At 40.8% G+C, this 21,705-nt stretch overlaps 1 protein-coding gene and 1 pseudogene across 5 annotated transcripts in view; one reads left to right on the forward strand and one right to left on the reverse strand.

Moving 5' to 3' along the window:
• The first annotated feature begins 303 nt into the window (after positions 1 to 303).
• On the forward strand, positions 304 to 2,524 carry LOC309649218 (large ribosomal subunit protein eL30 pseudogene; annotated as a pseudogene). Its single transcript has one exon. The product of its transcript is annotated as a large ribosomal subunit protein eL30 pseudogene (transcript).
• Positions 2,525 to 8,084: 5,560 nt separating this feature from the next.
• Positions 8,085 to 21,705, reverse strand: part of UBA2 (ubiquitin like modifier activating enzyme 2) — a 31,413-nt gene continuing 17,792 nt past the window's right edge. For 3 of the 4 annotated variants that reach the window (XM_082437868.1, XM_082437869.1, XM_082437871.1), the window contains 8 exons: positions 21,211 to 21,377; positions 19,374 to 19,467; positions 19,164 to 19,276; positions 16,579 to 16,734; positions 15,060 to 15,156; positions 12,189 to 12,294; positions 10,477 to 10,613; positions 8,085 to 8,945 (listed from right to left, as the gene is read on the reverse strand). In XM_082437868.1, coding sequence (XP_082293994.1) covers positions 8,764 to 8,945; positions 10,477 to 10,613; positions 12,189 to 12,294; positions 15,060 to 15,156; positions 16,579 to 16,734; positions 19,164 to 19,276; positions 19,374 to 19,467; positions 21,211 to 21,377 — 1,052 coding nt within the window. In that variant the 3' untranslated portion in view covers positions 8,085 to 8,763. Of the gene's footprint in view, positions 8,946 to 10,476; positions 10,614 to 11,118; positions 11,162 to 12,188; positions 12,295 to 15,059; positions 15,157 to 16,578; positions 16,735 to 19,163; positions 19,277 to 19,373; positions 19,468 to 21,210; positions 21,378 to 21,705 lie in introns of those variants that run through there. The other variant, XM_082437870.1, reaches the window with a different exon arrangement.

Below are 21,705 nucleotides of genomic sequence, written 5' to 3' on the forward strand. Positions count from 1 at the left end.
CGGCGGCGGAGCCGCGGTGTCCGCGCTTCGCCGCGAGCTCGGAGGGGCGCGGAGCCTGGCCTGGGCCGCCGGGGCGTGCGGCTTGGACCTGGCGCTCGAGTGGCGGAGCGGCCAGCTGTGGCGCCGCGGGGCGGGGGTGGGGGCGGCCCGGGCTCCGTTGTGCGCCCCGACCGTCGGGCCTCTGGAAAGATCCCGTATCCCTGCGGGCTGAGCTGGAGGCGGCTCCCCCAGTCCCGGCCAGCGAAATATGAGCAGTTGACAAACGTTTCCCACATCCTCCCCCATCTTACTTCCCAACGCCGCCACTGTTTCAGGCGCTGAGCCGAACAAGTTCGGCCTTGGGCAGAAGCGCTGCACCCATACGCCCGAGGACACTGGAGACCACTGCGCGTCTCCACCAGATGCGACCCCAGCATCTAGCGTGACCCCGAGATCCTAGCGTGTCCCAGGGCCATGTGGCTGCGCACTGGTTTCGGGTGCCCCCACCTGCCTGGTGGGGAAGGCGCCTTGTACTAGGAGCTGGGGCTGGATGGAGACTGGTCCCCAAGGCTGGTCGCCGTTCACAAGCGCCCAAGGCCAGGCGAGGCCGGAAACAGGCCTCGGGCTAAGCCAGTGGGCGGGGAAGCCTCAGTTGTGACCCACAGGCAGTCACCAAGAGATGTGAGGACTCCTCCTTTTTCCAGCACCTGCCCCCAGGGGCTTGGGTGAGGCGCCAGTCCTGGGACGGGATAGGGCCTTGGGGCCACATGGTGGGGGAGGGGAACGAGAGATGACTAGGGCTTTGTCCCCCAAAATACAAGCTACAAAGTCCTTGTCGTACATTTCAAACAGCTTGTAGGAAAGAAAAGCAAACCATTATCTGTCAGGACCTGTGGATCCAGGAAAACAACATTGAGTGGAAGAGCTCTCTTATTTCCAGGCACCTCCCTCCTCAGAGGATTCCAGGAAGGCACCCACAGTGTCTCAGGGAACAGGAAGCCTGGATGGGGAATGGTCCCGGTGCAGACTGAGCAGGACTCTGGCCTCAACATTGCAACATTGCTGAGGAGCTCACTGTGGCACATTCTCAGCTGTCAGGGGAGCAGTGTCCGACCCAACTACTCCTCCCTCCTTCCACCTCTCAGAGCTGGAAGAATTCCAACCCCTACAACCCAGGCTGGGGGTGGGGAGGCACAGGTAGGGGCAAGTGGTTTGGAGGGAGCAAATATCCAGAGGAGCCATCTGGTGAAAAATGATCTTCCACTCTGAGAAAGGAAAATAAATTAAATCAACAGTAAGGTATTACATTTCACTGATCACATTATCTACCATCTGTAAATGGAAATATTGGCAAGACTGTGGTGTATATTTGTGTATATTTTACTGGTAATGAGTGTAAGTTGGTACATCCTGTCAGGAAGAGCAGTTTGGTGTTATTAACATCCTCACAAACAAACAAAAACACTCTGGAAAGCAGTAATGTTCCAAGTATCTATTCTAGGCAAGTAATCCCAATGCAGACAACAGTGTACCCACAAAAGTGTTTATCACATTACTTATGTACTCTAATCAGTCCTACCTAGGATCTCCAGCCTTCTGAAAAGGAGCTCAGAGGGAGCTCTCTGCCCTCAAAGGTACTTCTTAAATAACCGTTCCATCCTTTCCTGACCACTTGAGCTTTCAAGATTTAAATAATATACTGGAGTCCAGGGTCAGCTAAAGGACATTACTTACTCTAATAGTAGATAGATAGATAGATAGATAGATAGATAGATAGATAGATAGATAGATAGATAGATAGGATAACAACCACCCACAAACAGGAAGAGAAACAACCTAAAATATGTTTGCTTTCTCTCTGGAAATCTTGGCAGCTGTTCTTGGCTGGGGGTCGTCCCACACCTAAGACAGGAAGATGGTGGCAGCAAAGATGAAAAAGTTGCCAGAGTCCATCAACTCTAGGCTCCTAATCACTATGAAAAGTGGAAAGTACCGCTGAGGTACAAGCCAACTCTGAAAATGATCAGACAAGGCAGAGCAAAACCAGTCATCCTCCACTGAAATGGAAAACTGGTGTCCATCACTACAGTGGCAATATTATTGAATTGGGCAAAACGGATAGAAAATACTAGAGAGTTCACACACTGGCTATCACTGATCTAGGTGATTCTGATATAGTTAGAAGCATGCCAAAACAGACTGGTGAAAAGCATGCAAAATTATTCTTTAATAAAATTGGCTGGAACTCATTTAAATAAACAAACAAAATATTCGCTGTTCGGGACTTCCCTGGTGGTGCAGTGGTTAAGAATCCGCCTGCCAATGCAGGGGACACGGGTTCGAGCCCTGGTCCGGGAAGATCCCACATGCCGCGGAGCAACTAAGCCTGTGCACCACAACTACTGAGCCTGCGCTCTAGAGCCCGCGAGCCACAACTACTGAAGCCCACGCACCTAGAGCCCGTGCACTGCAACAAGAGAAGCCACGACGATGAGAAGCCCACGCACCACAACAAAGAGTAGCCCCTGCTCGCCACACTAGAGAAAGCCCGTGCAGCAAAGACCCAAAGCAGCAAAAAATAAATAAATAAATAAAATAAAAAAATATTTGCTGTTCAACATTAGAATAAAGTACTTCTACTTCCACGAAGTGGGAAATTCATTAAGCAATTATTTATAAATACCTTTAAAATATTTAATGATGTGGGGAATCCTACCATCATGCCATTAAGTGGATACAAAGTAGGATTCAAAATCACATGCTCTTATCTATACATTACCTAAATGTGTCCCAGACCCCATCTCCTTTTGTATCCTCAATAAAGGGTGGGTTTTGATCTCAGTTTGCTGGCTCTTTCTGCCTGAGAAGCACGATGGGGTGCTCTCTGGCCTTTTTCTTCCTGAGTCCAGGGGTGTGCATAAAAGCTGAACAACCAGCGCTCTGGGGGAGATTTGTACAAATCAGGAGCCCTGGTTTGTACAAATGGTCAATTCTAAACTACCAACATGGTGTCACTGAACAGAGTTGGGAAGAAATGGGTATAATCAGCTCTCAAAAGCTAGTATGAGCTGGCTCCAATGACCACTGCCTGGGTCCCACTGTTGGAGAAAGAAGTTTCACAACAGAACTGCTGGGCCTCTAGTTCTATCATTCTCTCAACCAGAATCTTCTTTGTCTAGACAAACGGACAACACTCAGGAGACTAGAACAGGACATGTTCAATCTAGTCTCACACCAAACCCTGAACCACCATCTTTTCCTTCTAAGGCCCCAGATGCTGATCCTACCTAGACTCTGTCTACACTAATGGTGATTTTTTTTTTTTTTTTAAGAGAGCCCGTTGTCTCACCTTGTAATGAGACCCCCTTATCTGTCTGTAGTGTCCATATTTTCTGGACCCCAATTATGGACAAAATTCAGTGGTTTTCTCACAGTCTTGGGACACACTCAAGATGTCAATCAAATATGGACTGAGTAACTTGGGTTATGAGGGAAGGGGGATGGCATGCAGTCATACAGCGTACGGAAGAATCGCTGGGATCCGCATTTCTTTCCCTCCCCTCAGCTTGCAGCGGTTTTTACCTTTACAAAATAATTTTTCCTGGGGAGAGCAGAAGTAATCTTTCACCTAAAGCACGCTCGTACCTCTCCCAGCTCAGCACCTAGGGGCCAGTCCTCCCATTAACACACAGCACCAGACCCAAGGTGCATGTTCTGCCTAATCCACTGGGAGTTGTGCCCAAAGGGATTTTTTTCATCCCCTTTTCTGAGGCCCAGCTCTTTCTACCAGATTGAGTCCACCAACTTCCCCTGGTCCTGTTTCATCCCTTAGGCCTCTCTGGGGGCACAGAAGTTTCGGAGCGTTGACCACTAAAGCCATGGATGGTTGGTTCCCCAATCTAAGAATTAGGGTTAGGATCTGACAATTACAGCTTGCTTCCTCCATCAGGGAGCAAGTGGCCATCTTGGAAGGACCTTCACTTTCCTGCCCTGAAACCTTATCCTGCACTAAGGAATGGGAATTTATGCACAAACTTTACATGGCAAAGACCCCAGCCAGTCTACATCTCCATGGGGAGGAGCTATTTGGGGATACTCAGATTCCTACAGCCTTTGGAATCACATTTTTGAGCATGAGGTTGGTGTTCATGATTTTTAGTGCTGCTGGAAGCTGCCACTGGGACCAACTGGGAAGCTTGGCAACACACAGGCTGCAGGTCCTCAGATTCTCATTGCTACCTATTGCTGCCTTAAGATGAGAAGTTAGGTTTTTGTGCACAACAGCCCTTAGTTTCTTACTGCTTTCAAAGATTTCTACCAGGCTGGCAAATTTGGCAAGGTTTTCCAAGAGCAGCATAGTGCAGAGTAGGGATGCAATATGTTTATAGAATGAGTGAATGATGGTGTGTACAATGCCTACATTCTAAGATTGATCTTTTGAGAAAGTAAATTTCAGATTTATAAAGTAAATCCTGAGGACCTTCTTGGAGCACTATACATTCTAGTAAAATTTTTGCTCAGCCTTTCCCTATGTAGTAAGTCATCATTTGCTGCAAGATTTAAAATTCTTGGGGACTTCCCTGGTGGTGCAGTGGTTAAGAATCCACCTGCCAATGCACAGAACACGGGTTCGATCCCTGGTCCGGGAAGATCCCACATGCCACGGAGCAACTAAGCCCGTGCTCCCCAACTACTGAGCCTGTGCTCTAGAGCCTTCGAGCCACAACTACTGAGCCCACATGCCACAACTACTGAAGCCCACGCGCCTAGAGCCCGTGCTCCGCAACAAGAGAAGCCACCGCAGTGAGAAGCCCGCGTACCGCAACAAAGAGTAGCCCCCACTCGCCACAACTAGAGAAAGCCCACGCGCAGCAACAAAGACCCAACGCAGCCAAAAATAATAAATAAATAAATAAATAAATTTATTAAAAAATAAAATAAAGTTCTTAAAACTGTTATAGGGAATTCCCTGGTGGTCCAGTGGTTAGGAATCTGTGCTTTCACTGCCGGGGCCGGGTTCCATCCCTGTTCGGGGAACAAAGATCCCTCATGCTGCTTGGCCAAAAAAAATAAAAAAATAAAATAAAATGAATATATAAGATATACATATATGCAAGCACAAAGCAGCATCAGAGCCCTATAGTTCAACGCAAGTTTTTTATTTAGTGAGAGCAGTTCAAAAAAAGTTCCCTCTGTGTGCAGAATGCAAATAATGTATTCCCAGTATGAAAGTGTCTATAAAAATACTTCGCTAAATATATCTTGCAAAACAATCAAATGGATCCTGGTCCTCAGGAACACTACTTTAAGATGCAAGGAAATGAGCGATCTTCACTGTACCTACAAGCCACAATGACTAGAAACATGTGCCAACATCTTTTCTTCCCTAATTTCTTTGGGTAATAGTTTTTGCTTTCTGTACTACAAGAGGCTTAAATTTGCCCATGGTCCTTGGCCATAGGGCAAGTCCCCTTCAGACATATGTGCCATCAATGGGCAATTTTCAGGAACAGGAACACGGACTATGAACCAACGTTTTCTGGCCGCTTTTAAGTGGACCTTTAATCTCCTGGGAACAATTTGGTCCCCTTCTTAGTTCTCTGGAGGCTCCAATGAAAGAGACTTCCTCCTAAGTCTCAGCCTAGCAATCCGGACGAGCAAAGCTGATTTCATCAATGCCAACCCAGGAATCGCTGTAACACTTTCTCATTCCAACTGATATTTTTAATAATGTTTATTACCTTTCTGATTTCAATCACAGGATATACTCAATACAAAACTTGAAAAAGAGACATAGGCACTAAAGAAAAATACAGAATATATATCTCCACTTTTACTATGAAAGTTTTCAGAGAAAAGTTAGATGGCACAGTGAACAATGAATGTATATAGGCTCCATCTATATTCAAGGTTAATTTTGTTTTTTCTTCCGGTATTATTTGCTAAGCCATTTAAAAGTTGTAGGTATTTTGAGCTTCATCTCTAATGTCACAAGAATAAGGACAATGGCCTATATAAGAACATTACCATAGCTAAGAAAGTAATTCCATTATCACCTAATTTATTCCACTTTCAAATTTCCAATTGTCACAAGACTTCAGTCATTTATTTTGCACTTGAGTTCTAGAATATCACACATTCTATACTTGTCCAATTATTTCCTCTTAATGTTTAATTTGTTCCTGTACCCCTTCTACTTCCTGTCAGTTGGAAGTCTAGACACTATATTCAAGTTACTTTTTGGGGGGGGGGCCTAGGTGTCATTGTGTTCTTTGAATCAACATCTCATCAGTAAGCACATACCAGGTTGTCCCATTACTGATGCTAGGTTTGATCACTTGATTACACTGATGACAGATCAGTCCATCGTCAAGACTGAGCTTTTCCCTTTCGCGAGTTTTTTATACAGCAACATTTGAGCACTCTGCAAAGGTTCTGTTCCTCAGGAGCCTTTTACTAAAGGTTTTGATATCCACTGATGATCTCTGCCTGATCAGTTATTTCGTTAATGGTTCAGGCTCTATATTAAAACACTGAATCCTTTCATGGTACATGCCAAGTACGTGGAATGATCTTTGGGACAATGGACTCTCTAGGTAAACTTGAGTCGCCAGACTGCTCCCAATGAGGCTGGAAGGTGGTTTGTCAGACTGTATTTCAGGCTGGAGCTGCCAGGGATACACCCTTATCGAGCCTTGCTTCCAGCCCGCCCACTAAGAAGTCCCATGTGGGAAAACCATGAATACAAGGCCAGATCTAAAGTATCTCCACTCTCCAGGGACATGGGAGCAGCTTGAATCTTAGTCTAGTTGAACAAGACACTGTAGTCAGAACTGCTTTGCTGGTAAACCCAGATTTTATAAAAACAAGTAGAAAACGGACAGAAACCGCTGGAAAAGTAGTCACAGAGTTGTTGCAAAGATGAACACCACTGCTCTGCCAAGACAGAAACACACCTCTACAGTTCAAATGGGCATTTAATGCCACATACATTCAAATCGGAAAGAAAAAACGAAAGAACATACACGTAATGCCAGAAGTACATTGTTGACAATTGTGTCTAAAAAGGCAGGGTGAAGGGTGAGGTTTTAAGGAATGGAGAGACTTTGTTTTTCTCCAGAAAGTACAAATTTTCTGGAGACCTCTTCGGAATGCAAAATTTCAAAATGGGAGATGATCATCAGGGACCAACCAGTTAGCCAAAACTTGCTTCTGAGAGGTGGTATTCCAGAATATCTCATTTTTATCTGTTACACAGCTCTGTAATTTTGAAATTTTTCTGGAGGAAAATGAAACCTCCAAAAAAATCTAGAGGCCAAGTGAACCTCACAGGGTCATAGAGTTGTGGGTGGGAATCTAGCCTGCTTGCAGTTGTCGTATCTGAAGAATGGAAGTCGGTTCATCCTGGAGGCGTCAAGCAGCATGCTCCTGCGGGCTGAGTCTTGTTCGCTACGATTTTTCTGAAGGTTTTGATTACATGATGAACTTACAAATGACACAGACAAGGAGTAAGCTGGATGGCAGAGTAAGAATTACACAAAGTTGGACAATACAGTGAATTATCAACTTGAAATTTGGCTGACTGTGGCCAAAAACACCAAAGGCAGAGGTACAGAATTGGGCAAAACGCTTCATGGGTTTCTGTTACCCAAAAACTCCAGGCACATCTGTGTGACAGCGGCCTAAAGGCCAAGGCCTTCGGAGGTCATAGACAGATGTGAGCACTGCCCCTTCAGCACTGGTGTGGCCACATCTGCTGGCCAGAGTTGGGCCCCAAATGGTACAATGCAAGAAGGGATTTGGATGACCTGGGGACAACCCAGAGTGGAGGAAAGGCTTTCCCCGTGGAGTCTCAAATTGAGGGCTCCAAGTGACTGGGGCCGAGCAAAGATCACTTAAATGTTCTCAACAGAAGGCCAACTGTTTACAATCCAAATGCCATTAAAAGCTTTCTTTCAGAACGTACTCACCTATGGTAAAACAGCAGAGGTCTTGTAACCTCCATGTCCGTTTCTGAGTTAATTTTCTAAAAGCAAAGAATATAGCATGCCTGCAGCAAATACAACATATAAACCCAGCAGAAACGTGAACTGTGCAGGCATGTATAACAAGTATGCAGATGCCATTTATTTGGTCCATAAGTACAGTATAGTCGTATTTGAGTTTTACAAAACATCAAATATAAATAACCTGAAACTGGAACAATACACAAAATTGGCTTCTTACACAGACATACCAGGCAGTACAAGCTGAAAACTTGAGTAAATTAACAACTGTTTTACATTAATATACATAGTGCCAGTTAACATTTAAAAACAAGTTTCAATGCATAGCACTTGATACTTCTTTGAATCTGTTTCAGTCAATTAAGAGTATGAAAATGGTTAGATCTAGGCTAAAAATAATTCTTCTTCTAACCAAAAATAAAGGCATAATATTTATAACCAGGTATCAACTTTACTAAACCACAATGTTGTAGAACTGTTAAATGATACCGAAGGGTATTTACATTAAAAAGGCAACATGCATTGTGTTGTTCCATCTCATGACTGGTTATGCACACACTTTGTTCAAAGGGTTTTAAAACTATATTCCTACTTTCAATACAGCATACTGCAATGTTTCTAATAGTTCTAGCAAAATGAATGCTTTCAAAGGGAGCAGAGTCATCTTCAAGTCACTGGTGCCAATTTTTTCCCTTTGGAACAAAGGACATAACAAATAACCTGGTTCTGCCCAGAAGGCCTACTGCAGTAAGAGGGTTCTGTTCAGAGGCATTTCCGTTCAATCTAATGCTATAACATCATCAAGCTCCTCTGTCTGCTCTATGCGTGACTTTTTCGCACTGACATTCTCTTTCTCATCTAATTTCCTCTTGCGACTTCTTTCTTCTTCACTGATGTCAGCATTATTTGAGGGACCTTCTTCATCCGAATCAACTATGAGCACATCATCTTGCTCTTGTGCTTATTTCAGAAAAAAAGGGAAAAAATGGTTAAAAGTGGGGGGTTACTAGCAGTTCACTAAAATTTTACATATGTGAAAAACTAACTCTTCAAATATACACCAAACTTTAGAATGGCTACCCTTAGGACCTTGGCTTTATACATTACATATTTCCATAGTGTTTTAATGTTTTCTGTTACAAGCACCTCTTTCTTTCTTAATCAAAACAAAAATTTTAACAAGCATTATATAATTCAAAGGAATTGTTACAGTTCCTTGTTTCGACTTCTCCAACAGAAAAGAGGAGGGTGAATATCCTAATATTCGCAGCAGTGGTAGTAACAAACAACAACAACATACACATAGCACTTACAACGTGCCAGGAACTGTTCTGAGCACTTTACATATACAACTCATTTAATCATCACAACCACCGTATAAAGAAGATAACATTATTATCCATTTTCCAGAAAAGGAAACTGAGGCACAGAGACTTGCCCACGGTCACACGGTAGCAGAGGATGAGGTCAGGATTCAAACCCGCAGAGTGGAGCTCTACAGTGTATGCTCTTAACCTTCCACTGCGGTTGGTTTTGTGTCATCCATCCCCCACCACTCCACTAAATCAAAGGCAGAACACCTACCTTACTCATTGCTAGAGCCTCCAAAACCTACCCACAGCAGTGCATCAATAAATGCACATTTTGAATTATGAGTTTTGAAAAACTAGCAGTCCTTTCCTTAAAGGAGGATGATGAACCTTTCTATTTTCAGAGGGGGGAAAAGGTCATGAACCCACGGCCCACACACTCTAGACTACCTCAAAGTCCATTTTTACAACTCTCAGAGAACATGAGAACCAAGGAACCACCATATTCCAAAAAGAACACCAAAGACACAGGGTCAAAGAAATGAAAACAAACAAGTGAAAAATTAGTAACTTTTAGTTTCCTGACACTACAGAATGAAGAGATAGGTAGGTAGTGTGTGTGTGTGTGAGTGTGTGTGTGTGAGTGTGAGAGAGAGAGAGTTGGGGTGGGGTGGGGCAGGTAGTAAACGTTTACATTCGAGCACAGTAAAGCACCAACACTGAAAACCCAGGGAAAGAGAGCTTCTGGTGCACTTTACCAAAGTCACACTGGTTCTGAGAAAACTGTGAAATGCTAAAATGCTATACTTACCAAGCATCTGTTCACTCAAAATAGTTAGATGCACTAATTTACTGCCCCTACGAACAGGCATACAAAATCCAAAACTACTACTACTAAGAATGAACCATCTTTATACACTAGTAAACTGACATTTCCAGTTGTAAAAACAAACGAACAAAAAAATAAAGTGTCTATTTTCCATAAAAATTTTACCCAGTCTTAAATATCTTCATGGTTCATACATTCAAAGCTTCATTAAAACAATGCCAAGCCAACACACACCTCTAGTAGTCCTGCGGAGTTCTACTTTATGGTCAACATTCATAAAATAATCAGTTTGTTCTAAATAGTTGTGCTTGGTGGGTAAATTAACAACCTGCTGGCCGGGGCCATGACTCACCTGTGGATGTGGAAGGCTGAGCTCCATCGTCACTGCCATTGGTTATGCTTTTGGCAGCATCTTCAGCTTGCTTGGGCCCCACTTTTTCTGGGGCATCACCAACAACTTCAAATTCAACATCCTTTCCTAGGTCTTCACTGTAAGAGAACCATGTACTATAACACTGGACCACTGCTATACTACTTACAAAAGCAAAGGCACACCAGACAGAAACTGTTCTCAAAGCTCAAAAAGTGTATACTACGTACACACCAAATATTTGGATTCTGATTTTCAAAGAGTTTAAAAAAAGACTATATAACAGATTTTTATGATAATTCAAAACTCTAATTCAAGTGGTCAATAGCATCGCACTTTCAATTCAGGGAAAGGGTTTTTAAAAAAAATGTTAAGTAACTTTTATTGCTAAAGCAGAAAACGAGTTGAAAACTGTGAGGCCTGATGTAATTCTTAGGCATTATTTCTTCAGCTACTAGGTGAAAAGATTCTATACACTCTACTCCGATCTTGACCAGAGTAATTTAGTGTTTGGGGGTTGAGTTACATGGATTCTCGGTTTCCTCCCCATCTTTACAGGCAGCACCCTGCTTTTGTAATGAGTTCCCAAAAACATGTATAAAAGTTTAATGCATGAAAGTCAAACAAAAGACTTACATGTTATAAGGGGGGTTCTGTTCCCAGAGAGCTAAAAAATATGATAAAAAAAACCCTAATTATGCCTCCTTTTTTAGACACCATGTGATATATTTCCATTTTATTGTACATGTCCTTTCACAACTGAACACAAGCACACCACTAACATCCAACTGGTGTCTAATCGAGGCCAGATATCACTCCCTAGCGATATCTATCTTTCACTCAATTGTCTCATTTTATACTAATAACCCACATTCAGTTTTTCCTGTCATTTTATGCTTTTTATAAACTAAGTATATATATAATGTAATACTCTCCAAACAACTACACAAGTTCTAAATGTTTGGATATATAGATAGCAACACTGGCAAAAAACATGTGAATGCAGGTGGCAGCCTTTGCATTTTGTTAGATGCTACCTAAAGTAATGAGTCAGGGTGCAGTTTAAGGGTATCAACGAGCATGTTACCTCATTCAGCAGATAAACACACCAAAGTGGAGGACCATCTGTATTTAAATTGTGTTACATATGTGCAAATATCCTGTAATGCAAGCACTTTGGATGCTTTTTTATAAAGTGGGCAGGATATAAAATCAAATAAAAAGAAAAAAATACATGACTCAGGAATCTATATAGGATAAATTTTAACGCTCTCTTGTTACTGTTCCAGATCACAATGAAATACTTGTTTTATGGGAGAACTATTTCTTTCTTCCAAATGAATCTTTAAAACTAATTAAATTTTTTTATTCTAGTTCAATTATCAAAATGAACGCACCCCTGATTATAACTATTCAAACACCCGGATTTCTACCCTCTCTAGGTCTTTCTGATCAGCCACCACTGATGAGTTAGTTAACCCTTAAACATTTCTTGCTTATCCCTTTTCTTTCTGGATTCTCAGATTTTTCTGTAGGTCAAACCTCAGGGAACTTAGTAGCCAACTTGAGCATATACATGGTGCAGCTTCAAATGAACAGTACGGTTTAAAGGTAAGAAAACATTTTCTCTCCACTTTATCTTAAGTTTGTATATTCAAATAACTTCTTACACTTAAAATATTAATACTTCCTACCTATGAAGGATGTTGATCAATAAAGTGTAGTCCTGAAGGAAGTCGTCTGCTTGAAGTCGGCTCCCATTTCTAATTCCAAATTCTGATAACTTCTTGTGATTATTAGCTAGAAAATGTGAAAGAAATTTAGATGCTTTAATTATATATGTCCGTGGAGCAGTCACCTTAATTTTTAAAAGGTAAACCCCCTGCTATAAGCTGAACTCTATCTCCCCAAAATTCGTACACTGAAGCTCTAACACCAGTGCCTCAGAATGTGGCTATACTTGGAGACAGTGCTTTTTAGAGAGGTGATCGAGTTAAAATGAGGCTGTTGGAGTGGACCCTAATCCAATCTAATTGGTATCCTTAGAAGCCAAGGAGGGAGGCCTCGGGAGAAACCAAACCCGTCGACTCCCCCCACCCTCCCAACACTTTGATCTTAAGAGTTCAAGCCTCCAGAACTAGGAGAAAATAAATGTGTTATTTAAGTCACTTGTCTGTGTATTTTGATATGGCAGCCCTAGTAAACTAGTCCACTAAAGTATTACTCACTTAGGTACTCAGCCCTGAAAACTTAACTACCAAAATTACTTCAAGGGAACCAAACTGTGAGAAGTTCTGAGAACCTTCTCTCCTTGAAACCAAATTAATCTGGAATCCTACAGGAGTCAATGACAACTTTTAGAATTGTTCAAAACATACTCTATTTCTAAAGAGGTTATCCACAGAAATGCCAACAAACTACTTTTAGCAAATTTTACAATTCACAAGTATGAGGAAACTGTTTATTTCAATGAATTTTTCAACATAAATTTTCAACTTTTCTCAATGGACAGCAGGGTCTCCAAAAACTAATCACTCCAACCTAGTTCTCTCTTCCACATGTCATTTCTGCTTCATCTGAATATCCTCAGCATGTAGCACACCATGCTTAGCATCTACTAGCACTCAGTAAGCCTTTGCTACATGGATTATAAATACTCCAATGAAGAACAATCTCTCCAACCAAACTTTTGGTGTCACCACCTCCTCCTACCTATTCTAGGGCCATCCTGCCTTAACTATCCTTTCTCTTCTGCATGTTCAAATGCTCCTCTCTCCTGACCTGTAAAAGCACTCAAGTTTCATTTACAAAACTGCTTCCTCATTTAGCTGTCAATTTACACTCTCCCCTCACAACACTCAGTCAGCTTTACTGAGTATCTGCTCTGTGTCTACAGACTGTGTATAACCTGTTGACCTATAGCCACCGTGCCTGGCACATACTAAGTAAACTGTATTTTAAATTCTACTTACGTTTAAATTTACATAATCTAACAATCTTCTACGTTTTTAGTTTTTATTTCTTATTTTACCTTTTTAGTCTCCCTGGAATGTCTCTGGAAAACAATAGTTCCTATCCAGACTTCCATCCCCAAGCCCTTTCACACTCACTAGAACTCCTCAGCCCAACATGTTAAAAAGGGAACCAGTCACTGAGCATTCTATCCTGGTGAATTAGCATCACCTCTGAAGCCAGAGTCTTGGCAACAGTTCTGTCCAAGCCTAACAATGCTACTCTTCTTCACCTGTGCTCTAAATTCTGCCTCTGCAAATCTCAAATCTGCCATTTGCTTTTCTGCCTTAGTAAAAATCCCTCACTTCCTTCCATTTTTTTCTGACTCCCTGCCTCTTCTCTTACATCCTTATCTCACCCCCCTGCAGATTATACTACAAGGTAACTGCATTACTTCCCTGCTTAAACCCTGGTGGGAGCAGGATATTGGGGGAGGAGGAAGACAAACAGACATTACACATATGACACGGCGAATCCTCCAGCTGCACAGTCACTGCCAACCCCACAGCACCCCACCTTCCAGTGAAACAAAATAACTGGCCATTCCTAAAGCTCTTATATTGCTTCATAAGTTTATGCCTTTGTAGATGCTGTTCATTCTGCCCAAATGCAGACTCTCCCCTCTCAGCTCTTCTTCAAGAACTGGCCCATGAGTCCTCTTTCTCCTGTGACACCCCACCCCCCCGACCCTCCCTTTACAAAGCTTCAATTCAAACTTTGTTCACTTTCTCTCTATAGTATTTCTTGGACGGCACTAAATCTACTTGCTGATAATCCCTCCTCTCCTTCTAGGCTGTAAGTACTTCAAGCCAGGGACAATTATCTTATTCATCTTTGAATTATGAATATCTATGACTATGTCTGCAAACACAGATGGACTCCAAACATATTTGAATAAATGCTCTCTCACCCTCAGTAGCACAAGTATTTTGTGGAAAAGGACCACATTTAAGCCACTGAAATTCTTGACCAGTTTCCATTTTGAAGGTCCTAGCCTTTAAAAGAGACAGATGGCTAGAATGGGGCTTAAATATTCAACTAGACTCTTAAAACAGACTATGACCCAGCCAAAACGCAACCTCCAATTACTCATGACCTAATATCCCCAAATTTCTTAACAAGGAGCTATAGCCAAAAAGAATCCTGACACTCCCCATCAGGACAGATGAGGTGTGGGAACTTCTAAGTCCAATCAGATTGACCAGTGTGGTCTGAAGGAGGCATAACCACAACACAATTCTCACTTAGAAAGCTTAAACAGAATCTAATGCATTACACCTTATATAACAAATACATTAACAAAAGGGATGAACTGCTTGAACTTCCGAAAGGGAAAGCCAAGAAAACCAAAACTGGGCACTGATTTCAGCAATAGTCTCTGCTCTATATCACGAGCAGGCTATCAAGGCTTCCCCACTCTTGGACAAACATCACCCCTGTCAGCTGAGGTACTGAGCACCACATATAGTGAATGGATAAACTAACGTGCACTCCTTCACGCAGGCAGTCTGCGTCCAAATGAGGGGGAGTGAACACAGGCAATGTTATGATACCTTCTGTCTCTCCTTCTTCTGAAGATATTAGGATTGTTCCTTTTCCATCTTCAATTTGGACATCTGGTGCTACCATAGCAAATTTTTCTTTCACTATCTATAAGAAAAAAAAGATTCAAAATATTAACATATGGAATTAAAGACCATAAAAAGCCTAGACTTTTTTTTTCATAAAGGCTCTTAACTTTCCCCTTCCATTGGAAATGAGCCAAGTTGCTCTTTAAGGTACCTTAGGGCAAGCAGGAAAGCAATGGGAATTTACCCAATTATCTCATGCCCATGTTCCATCCCCATGTTTGACCACTGATAAAGATCAGGTAAAACTTCCTCCAAATGGAGACTGAGAACTCCTTGGCTGGCTCTTGGTATTTTGTCCTTCCCAGCAGATTAGGTACTAATCTAGACACTTGACATATTTTATCTTAGTCTCTATTCCAAACCCGTACTGACAGATGTTTTATAGATGAAAAATTTCTCATCAATCTGATTCTCAGATAAAGTCTTCCCCTTCCCAAGTTCCATCTCTAAATTCCAAGACGGATCAGGAGTGATAATATTGTTAAATCCTACCTGATCCTATAAAACAAACAAATAAACAAAAAAAACCAAACAATGGAGGAACTCTCTAAAGGTCCAACTACCCTACCAATAGTGGAATTACCTTTAGCTCAAGAATGAGTAGATACCAACTATAATCGTTTCTTTCCTAAGAAAGAAGATGGGACAACCACCCTCTCTGCTGGCCAGTATATCAAGTCCTGCTGCTTCCCCATCCAAAACATAAGCTCAAGTCAACCCGCCCTGTGTAACCATTTCTGGGAGAAAGGCCACTCATTCTTAAGCAGCCATTAGGGCCACGAAGGTCTACTCCCCCATGTCAGGAGGTATATAAATATGTAACACTATGATGGACATAATCAGAGGAACTATCTGAAATGATCCCCAAAGTGGGAAGTGGAACCCATTCAGGCCATTTTTTAAATCTTTCCTAATTTAAAAAAAACTAGGAGGAACTGAAAGACCAAGCTTTAGAACCAGACCATATCCTAACCCCCCATTTCTCACTCCAGAGCTCTACAGGTGAATCCAAGCGTGCAAACGATGCATCTTCTCAGGGACTAACTTAACATACCAGAATCAGCACCGTCACTAGGTCACGTTAGGATACCTCCTATCTGCCAAAAAAATACAGAATTTACACACTGCCTGAGAAACAAACAACTTGCTTACTAAGATACTGTGCCACCAATGTACCACCTGTGCTCCATATTCTAGCCAAAAACACCTATTCCCTTCTGGGATGTGAAGCACATATTCTGGAACCACAGACAGGAAAGACAACAGGACCCAGATTGTAAAGCAACCCAGGATATCAGAGCAACACACCTCAGTAGTTAGGGTAATTGTCTGGCTTTTAGTTTGTTATCACAGTAACACTGTAAAAGGCAAAAGGGGACTTGTTTTTTCTTAGAAAAAGAAAAAGAACAACCTGTGGAGGAGAAGGAGGCCCTGCACTCACCTTATCTTGTAAGGTGAGGACAGTCGCGTTATGCACGTCCAGCCGCACGGTCACCTCTGGCTTGCTGGCACATACGTAACAAGTGGGGTTGGGGGGATCCAGCGCACAAGGCACAAGCAGCTTCTTTCTTGGGTTTGGTTGTTTATTCAAAAAAATCTTTGGAGAAAAAAAAACACAAGCAAAAATCAGAAATTTGAGTCATAATTTATATACCATACAGTGTTCACTTAAATACTCCCTTCCAGAAGGAAAATCAAGACCTTTTTTTTTTAAAAAAAAAAAAGTTTGAGTATGTACTTATTTATTTGTTTGTTTATTTATTTATGGCTGTGTTGGGTCTTCATTGCTGCGTGCGGGCTTCCTCTAGTTGTGGCGAGCGGGGGCTACTCTTCATTGCGGTGCGCGGGCTTCTCATTGTGGTGGCTTCTCTTGTTGCGGAGCATGGGCTCTAGGCATGCGGGCTTCAGTAGTTGTGGAACACGGGCTCAGCAGCTGTGGCTCCCGAGTTCTAGAGCGTAGGCTCAGTAGTTGTGGCGCACGGGCTTAGCTGCCCCATGGCATGTGGCATCTTCCCGGTCCAGGGCTTCAACCCGCGTTCCCTGCATTGGCAGGCAGATTCTTAACCCATGCGCCACCAGGGAAGTCCCAAAACCTTCTTAAGAGACTGATTTTTCCAACCTTCTTTTTAAATTAGCTACCTTGTAAATAAGGCTGAGCTTACTGAAAAGAAATCTCCTTGTACTGAAGACTCTATAGACTATTCTGCAAACTAATTTAGCATAAATAAGGGCCTAACCATACTTGTCTCTGGTATCATCATTAAATCAGTTTTGGGGTTCCTTCTTAGTGGTTATTCTTATCAACTTTAAGCCAACTTCTAACAAGACCAATACACTAATTTCTCTAATTAATGATAATGCTTTCGCAGATACATGGAACAAATGAGCTGCCCTTTTTTCAAATTTTCAGATGACTATATTAACATTTACATAATTAAAGGAAAAATAATGTATGTCTGGCACTATTACCATTTCCCTAATACCCAAACAAAAAAATAATATGAACCAAGGGAAATTAAAAAAAAAAAAAAACTGCACCGAAGTTACGAATGTCAGAACACTGGAAGCTGATACACAAATTCTCATCGTGGAATTACCATGTAGTATGGTATCTGCTAAGATGAATTAACTCTAAAGAAGAACCCCATCAATTCCCCGAAGCTTAAAGAAGTAAATCCCTTGACAGGCATTAAGTGCTAGGAACAGCCCTACTGTAGCCTCTCTCCACAATAAATACTAGGCATATATACATTTGTACTGTCAGGGCTGGAAACAGGGTACAATGAGAGAACAGACTTATTTGATCCTGATCTTCACTGGGAAGGTAGAAATCAACGGTAATAAAAACAATTGCTAACACTACTAATACTCAGGCTAACACTATTATTAACCTATCCTGGCATTCATTTATAAATGCGAACAAATGAAGCCCTGACATATGGGTATCATTAGCCCAAGAGAAGAATACAGATAAGAAAGCAAAGAAATGGAAAGGATGTTACAGAACAAAGCAGACACTTGTTCAGGCTGCTATAAAAAGGTAGAAATCAAAAAATATATAGTTCTTATAAATTAAAAACACTGACAACCAAAATAAAAGTTTAAATAGAAAACTGAACCTAGATGGCAGACTGACCATATGAGTCTACATTCCCTCACCCTGAAATTTCATGGAAAACAATAAAAGGTATTTTAAGAGTGCATTAATAATGTGGCACTGGGTGGCTTCCCTGGTGGCGCAGTGGTTAAGAATCTGCCTGCCAATGCAGGGGACACGGGTTCAAGCCCTGATCCTAAAGCCCGTGCTCTGCAACAAGAGAGAAACCACCGCAATGAGAGGCCCGCGCACTGCAATGACGAGTGACCCCCCGCTCGCCGCAACTAGAGAAAGCCCGTGCACACAGCAACGAAGACCCAACGCAGCCATAAATAAATGAATAAATACAATTTTAAAAACTAAATAAATAAAATTAAAATAAACACAAAATCCTCTCTGAAGAAACACACCTTCAATAGGTCCTTAAAGAATTATCACAGATATAGTTTTAACAAATACTAATTGTTTTTTTTAAAAAATCATGTATCACATAAGCAAACAAAACACTATGAGATCTAGCAGATGACTGTAAACTCATCCATAAAGATTTCAGACATTAACATGATCAAATATAAGTTTAAAATAAAAAAGACTGACAAAAAATGACTGAAGAACAGGGGACTACAAAATAACCAAATGGAATTTTAAACCAGAGAACTCTTAGAATTGAAAAACAATTGAGAAAAGTTAATATAAGGACCCACACAAGGAGTTCTTCCAAGAAATCAGTAAAACTAGAAATGTTAGAAGCAAACTAGCTTCTGCAAATGTGACAAAAATAAGAGAAGCAAATGTGTTTTCCTTTTTGTTATAATTTCCAGGAAGCTTACTTAAACATGCAACTCACAAGGTAACTTGAATAATTATTTTCCATTGCTTTAAACCAATTTTATTGTTTTAATTTAAAAATTGCAAATAGAAACACTCACTGTTCTACACTGGTCTATTTTTCCTGATAAAATCTTCAATCCTTCCAATACTATCAACCCAGCAATCACTGCATTAGTAGTAGCGATAGCAGGAATAATGTTCCCTGCCATTGCTGGAAAAAAAAAAAAAAAAAAAAAAAAAAAAGTTTAGCTGTTAAAAAAAAAACCTTAGAATTTTAGATGATACAATTGAAGTACAAAAAAACTTACATTTGATATCAAATCTGCTCTTCATATTCATACTGAAAATATGCATCCTGAGGTTTGCAGCAGAGGTGACGAAATCCATTGCAGATGGGTCATCCTGCCAATAATTTAAACAATTTAACAAGTCTCCCCACAAATTTACTAATTTGGCTAGTATTTCTTTCAGAACAGCAGTTTCACACATTTATAACAAGTCAACTAGAACAAGAGATGGCCTCTCTGGATGAGAAGGGGGCAGGGGCTCATCATCAGCTCCTGTGATCCAGGAATGCAGTCTTACCAAGAGCCAGCAGGTTCTAGGAATTCACTCCTGCTTAAACAAATGCACTGGAGACTAAGAGTATAGACCAGAATACCAATTGCATTTATTGATGGTGGCAATCCTTCCCTGGGTCCATCAGTCAACAATAAGGTTGTGTGACAAGTACAGAACCCAGGGAACACAGGCTGTTTTGAGAAAGCTATTTCACTGAAGCCTCAGAAACAGCTGAACTACTCCTTTTGGCTTTCCTTCTCCAAACTCCCTTCACGTACACCACAGTACTATATTGTTTCTTTTCAGATGTGGCAGGACAATAATTTTCCCTTTACAATTTCCGTTCTTCCTGAGACTATATCCTAGTCTCTCTAATTAGATTTCAGCAAGGTTTCCTGCTTTGAACTGAGAAGAAACTATCCTAGCCCATAATTCAGAAACACCAAAGTATAAAAGAAAAAGCACTGATAGGATGTGGGTTCTTTACATACTTATTTGGCTGGCTATGTAACTACAGGCAAATAAACCTCCCTGACCCAATATTCATTAATCTGTTAAATAGGAAAAATTATATAAACATCTTGTAAGGTTGTGGTGAAGATTAAATATTATTTAAGAGTACTCAACACAGTGTCCATCAGGTACTTCCCCAGGCAATTGGCTTATCACACCCATTAGTTACAGAGTTTACTCACAGAGGCTAACAATTCACAGTTCCAAGTTTTGTTATGTAGCCCCTGTGTATAGATGAAAACCTCCCAAACCACTAGTGTAACAGTAACAATGAAAAAAATTTTTTTAACAGTTACTCCTTATAGCACACAAACCCTAAAGACTAATGTTTACAAGACTCCCCCAAATCTAAATTTACCAGCTTTATTTCAGATGTCTGATTCAACCCGTCTCAAAATTTGCACATAAAGTTACCTTAGTTTTCTTAAACTGATCAAACTTTTCTCCTTATTTTAAAACTCACAGCAAATCTTTACCAATATATGAACATATAAACTTTATCAGATAAATCATTTACAACCATAGAAAATATTGACTAATTAAAAATAAGTAAACTCACCAAATCTCAAAACGTAACATTTAACTGCAAAACACTATTAAATATTGTTTTAACTTGTAAGAAAAATTACATCTCATTTTTGAATTGAGAAGTCTCTCAGACCTTTAAGAGTTAAAGGGCAATTTTATTACTTTCAAGGCCAAATTAGGCCTATGAGCTGTTGTCCCCAAAAGGATATTATGACTTCTATTAACAAATCTCTATTACGTAAGAAGTTCTCTTAAGCCTATTTGCTTAAGTCAGATAAACATTTTATTCCAGTAAAGTCACATTTATAAACCATGAACACATGAGAATCTAAAATGAGGTTTTATGATATTGCTTAAATTCACATATAGAAAATTCATAGTTCAATGTAGTAATTAGAGATGAAAACATCCAAACAAAAATCAACATGTCCTCAAAATCTGGTAGAATAAACAATATCCCCAAATTACTAAGTTCTGGTACAGCTCAAGAACTAAAATATACATTTGATATACAAGTAATTGCCACACATTTTCAAAACAAACCTTGTCCCATATAAGCTCAGCTCCATCTCCCTTTTCTGCTAAATGAACTCTCAAAGTTTCAATGCTCTTTGAAAAAAGACGTGCATAGCTCTTTACATCTAGAACTTGCTGGTCTCTCAGACCTAACTGGGGTTCATTTTGTTGATCTGATGCATTGGTTTCTTCTCCTAAAGAAAAAAATATTAGAAATTTCACTATTAACATCATTCCTCTACTCTGTTTAACAATTCAATACCTGACGATAAGAAAATCAAATAATATGAAACAAATTCCATTAAAGTAATTATCACTATGATACACTTATGTGTACAAGAAAATCGCCAACATTAATATGGGAAAGGTGCAAGACTGTCTCAGAACTTCATAGGAGATTACTGGAGGATTCAAGAATATAATGTAGGTAAGATAATAAGCATTATGCCCAGAACATAGTTAGCACTCAATAAGTGGAAGCTATTAGAGCAATACTTGAATTGGGCCATAAAGTGAAGTATC

This window comes from Balaenoptera physalus, assembly GCF_965194825.1.
Source record: "Balaenoptera physalus genome assembly, chromosome: 19".
Taxonomy (NCBI): domain Eukaryota; kingdom Metazoa; phylum Chordata; class Mammalia; order Artiodactyla; family Balaenopteridae; genus Balaenoptera; species Balaenoptera physalus.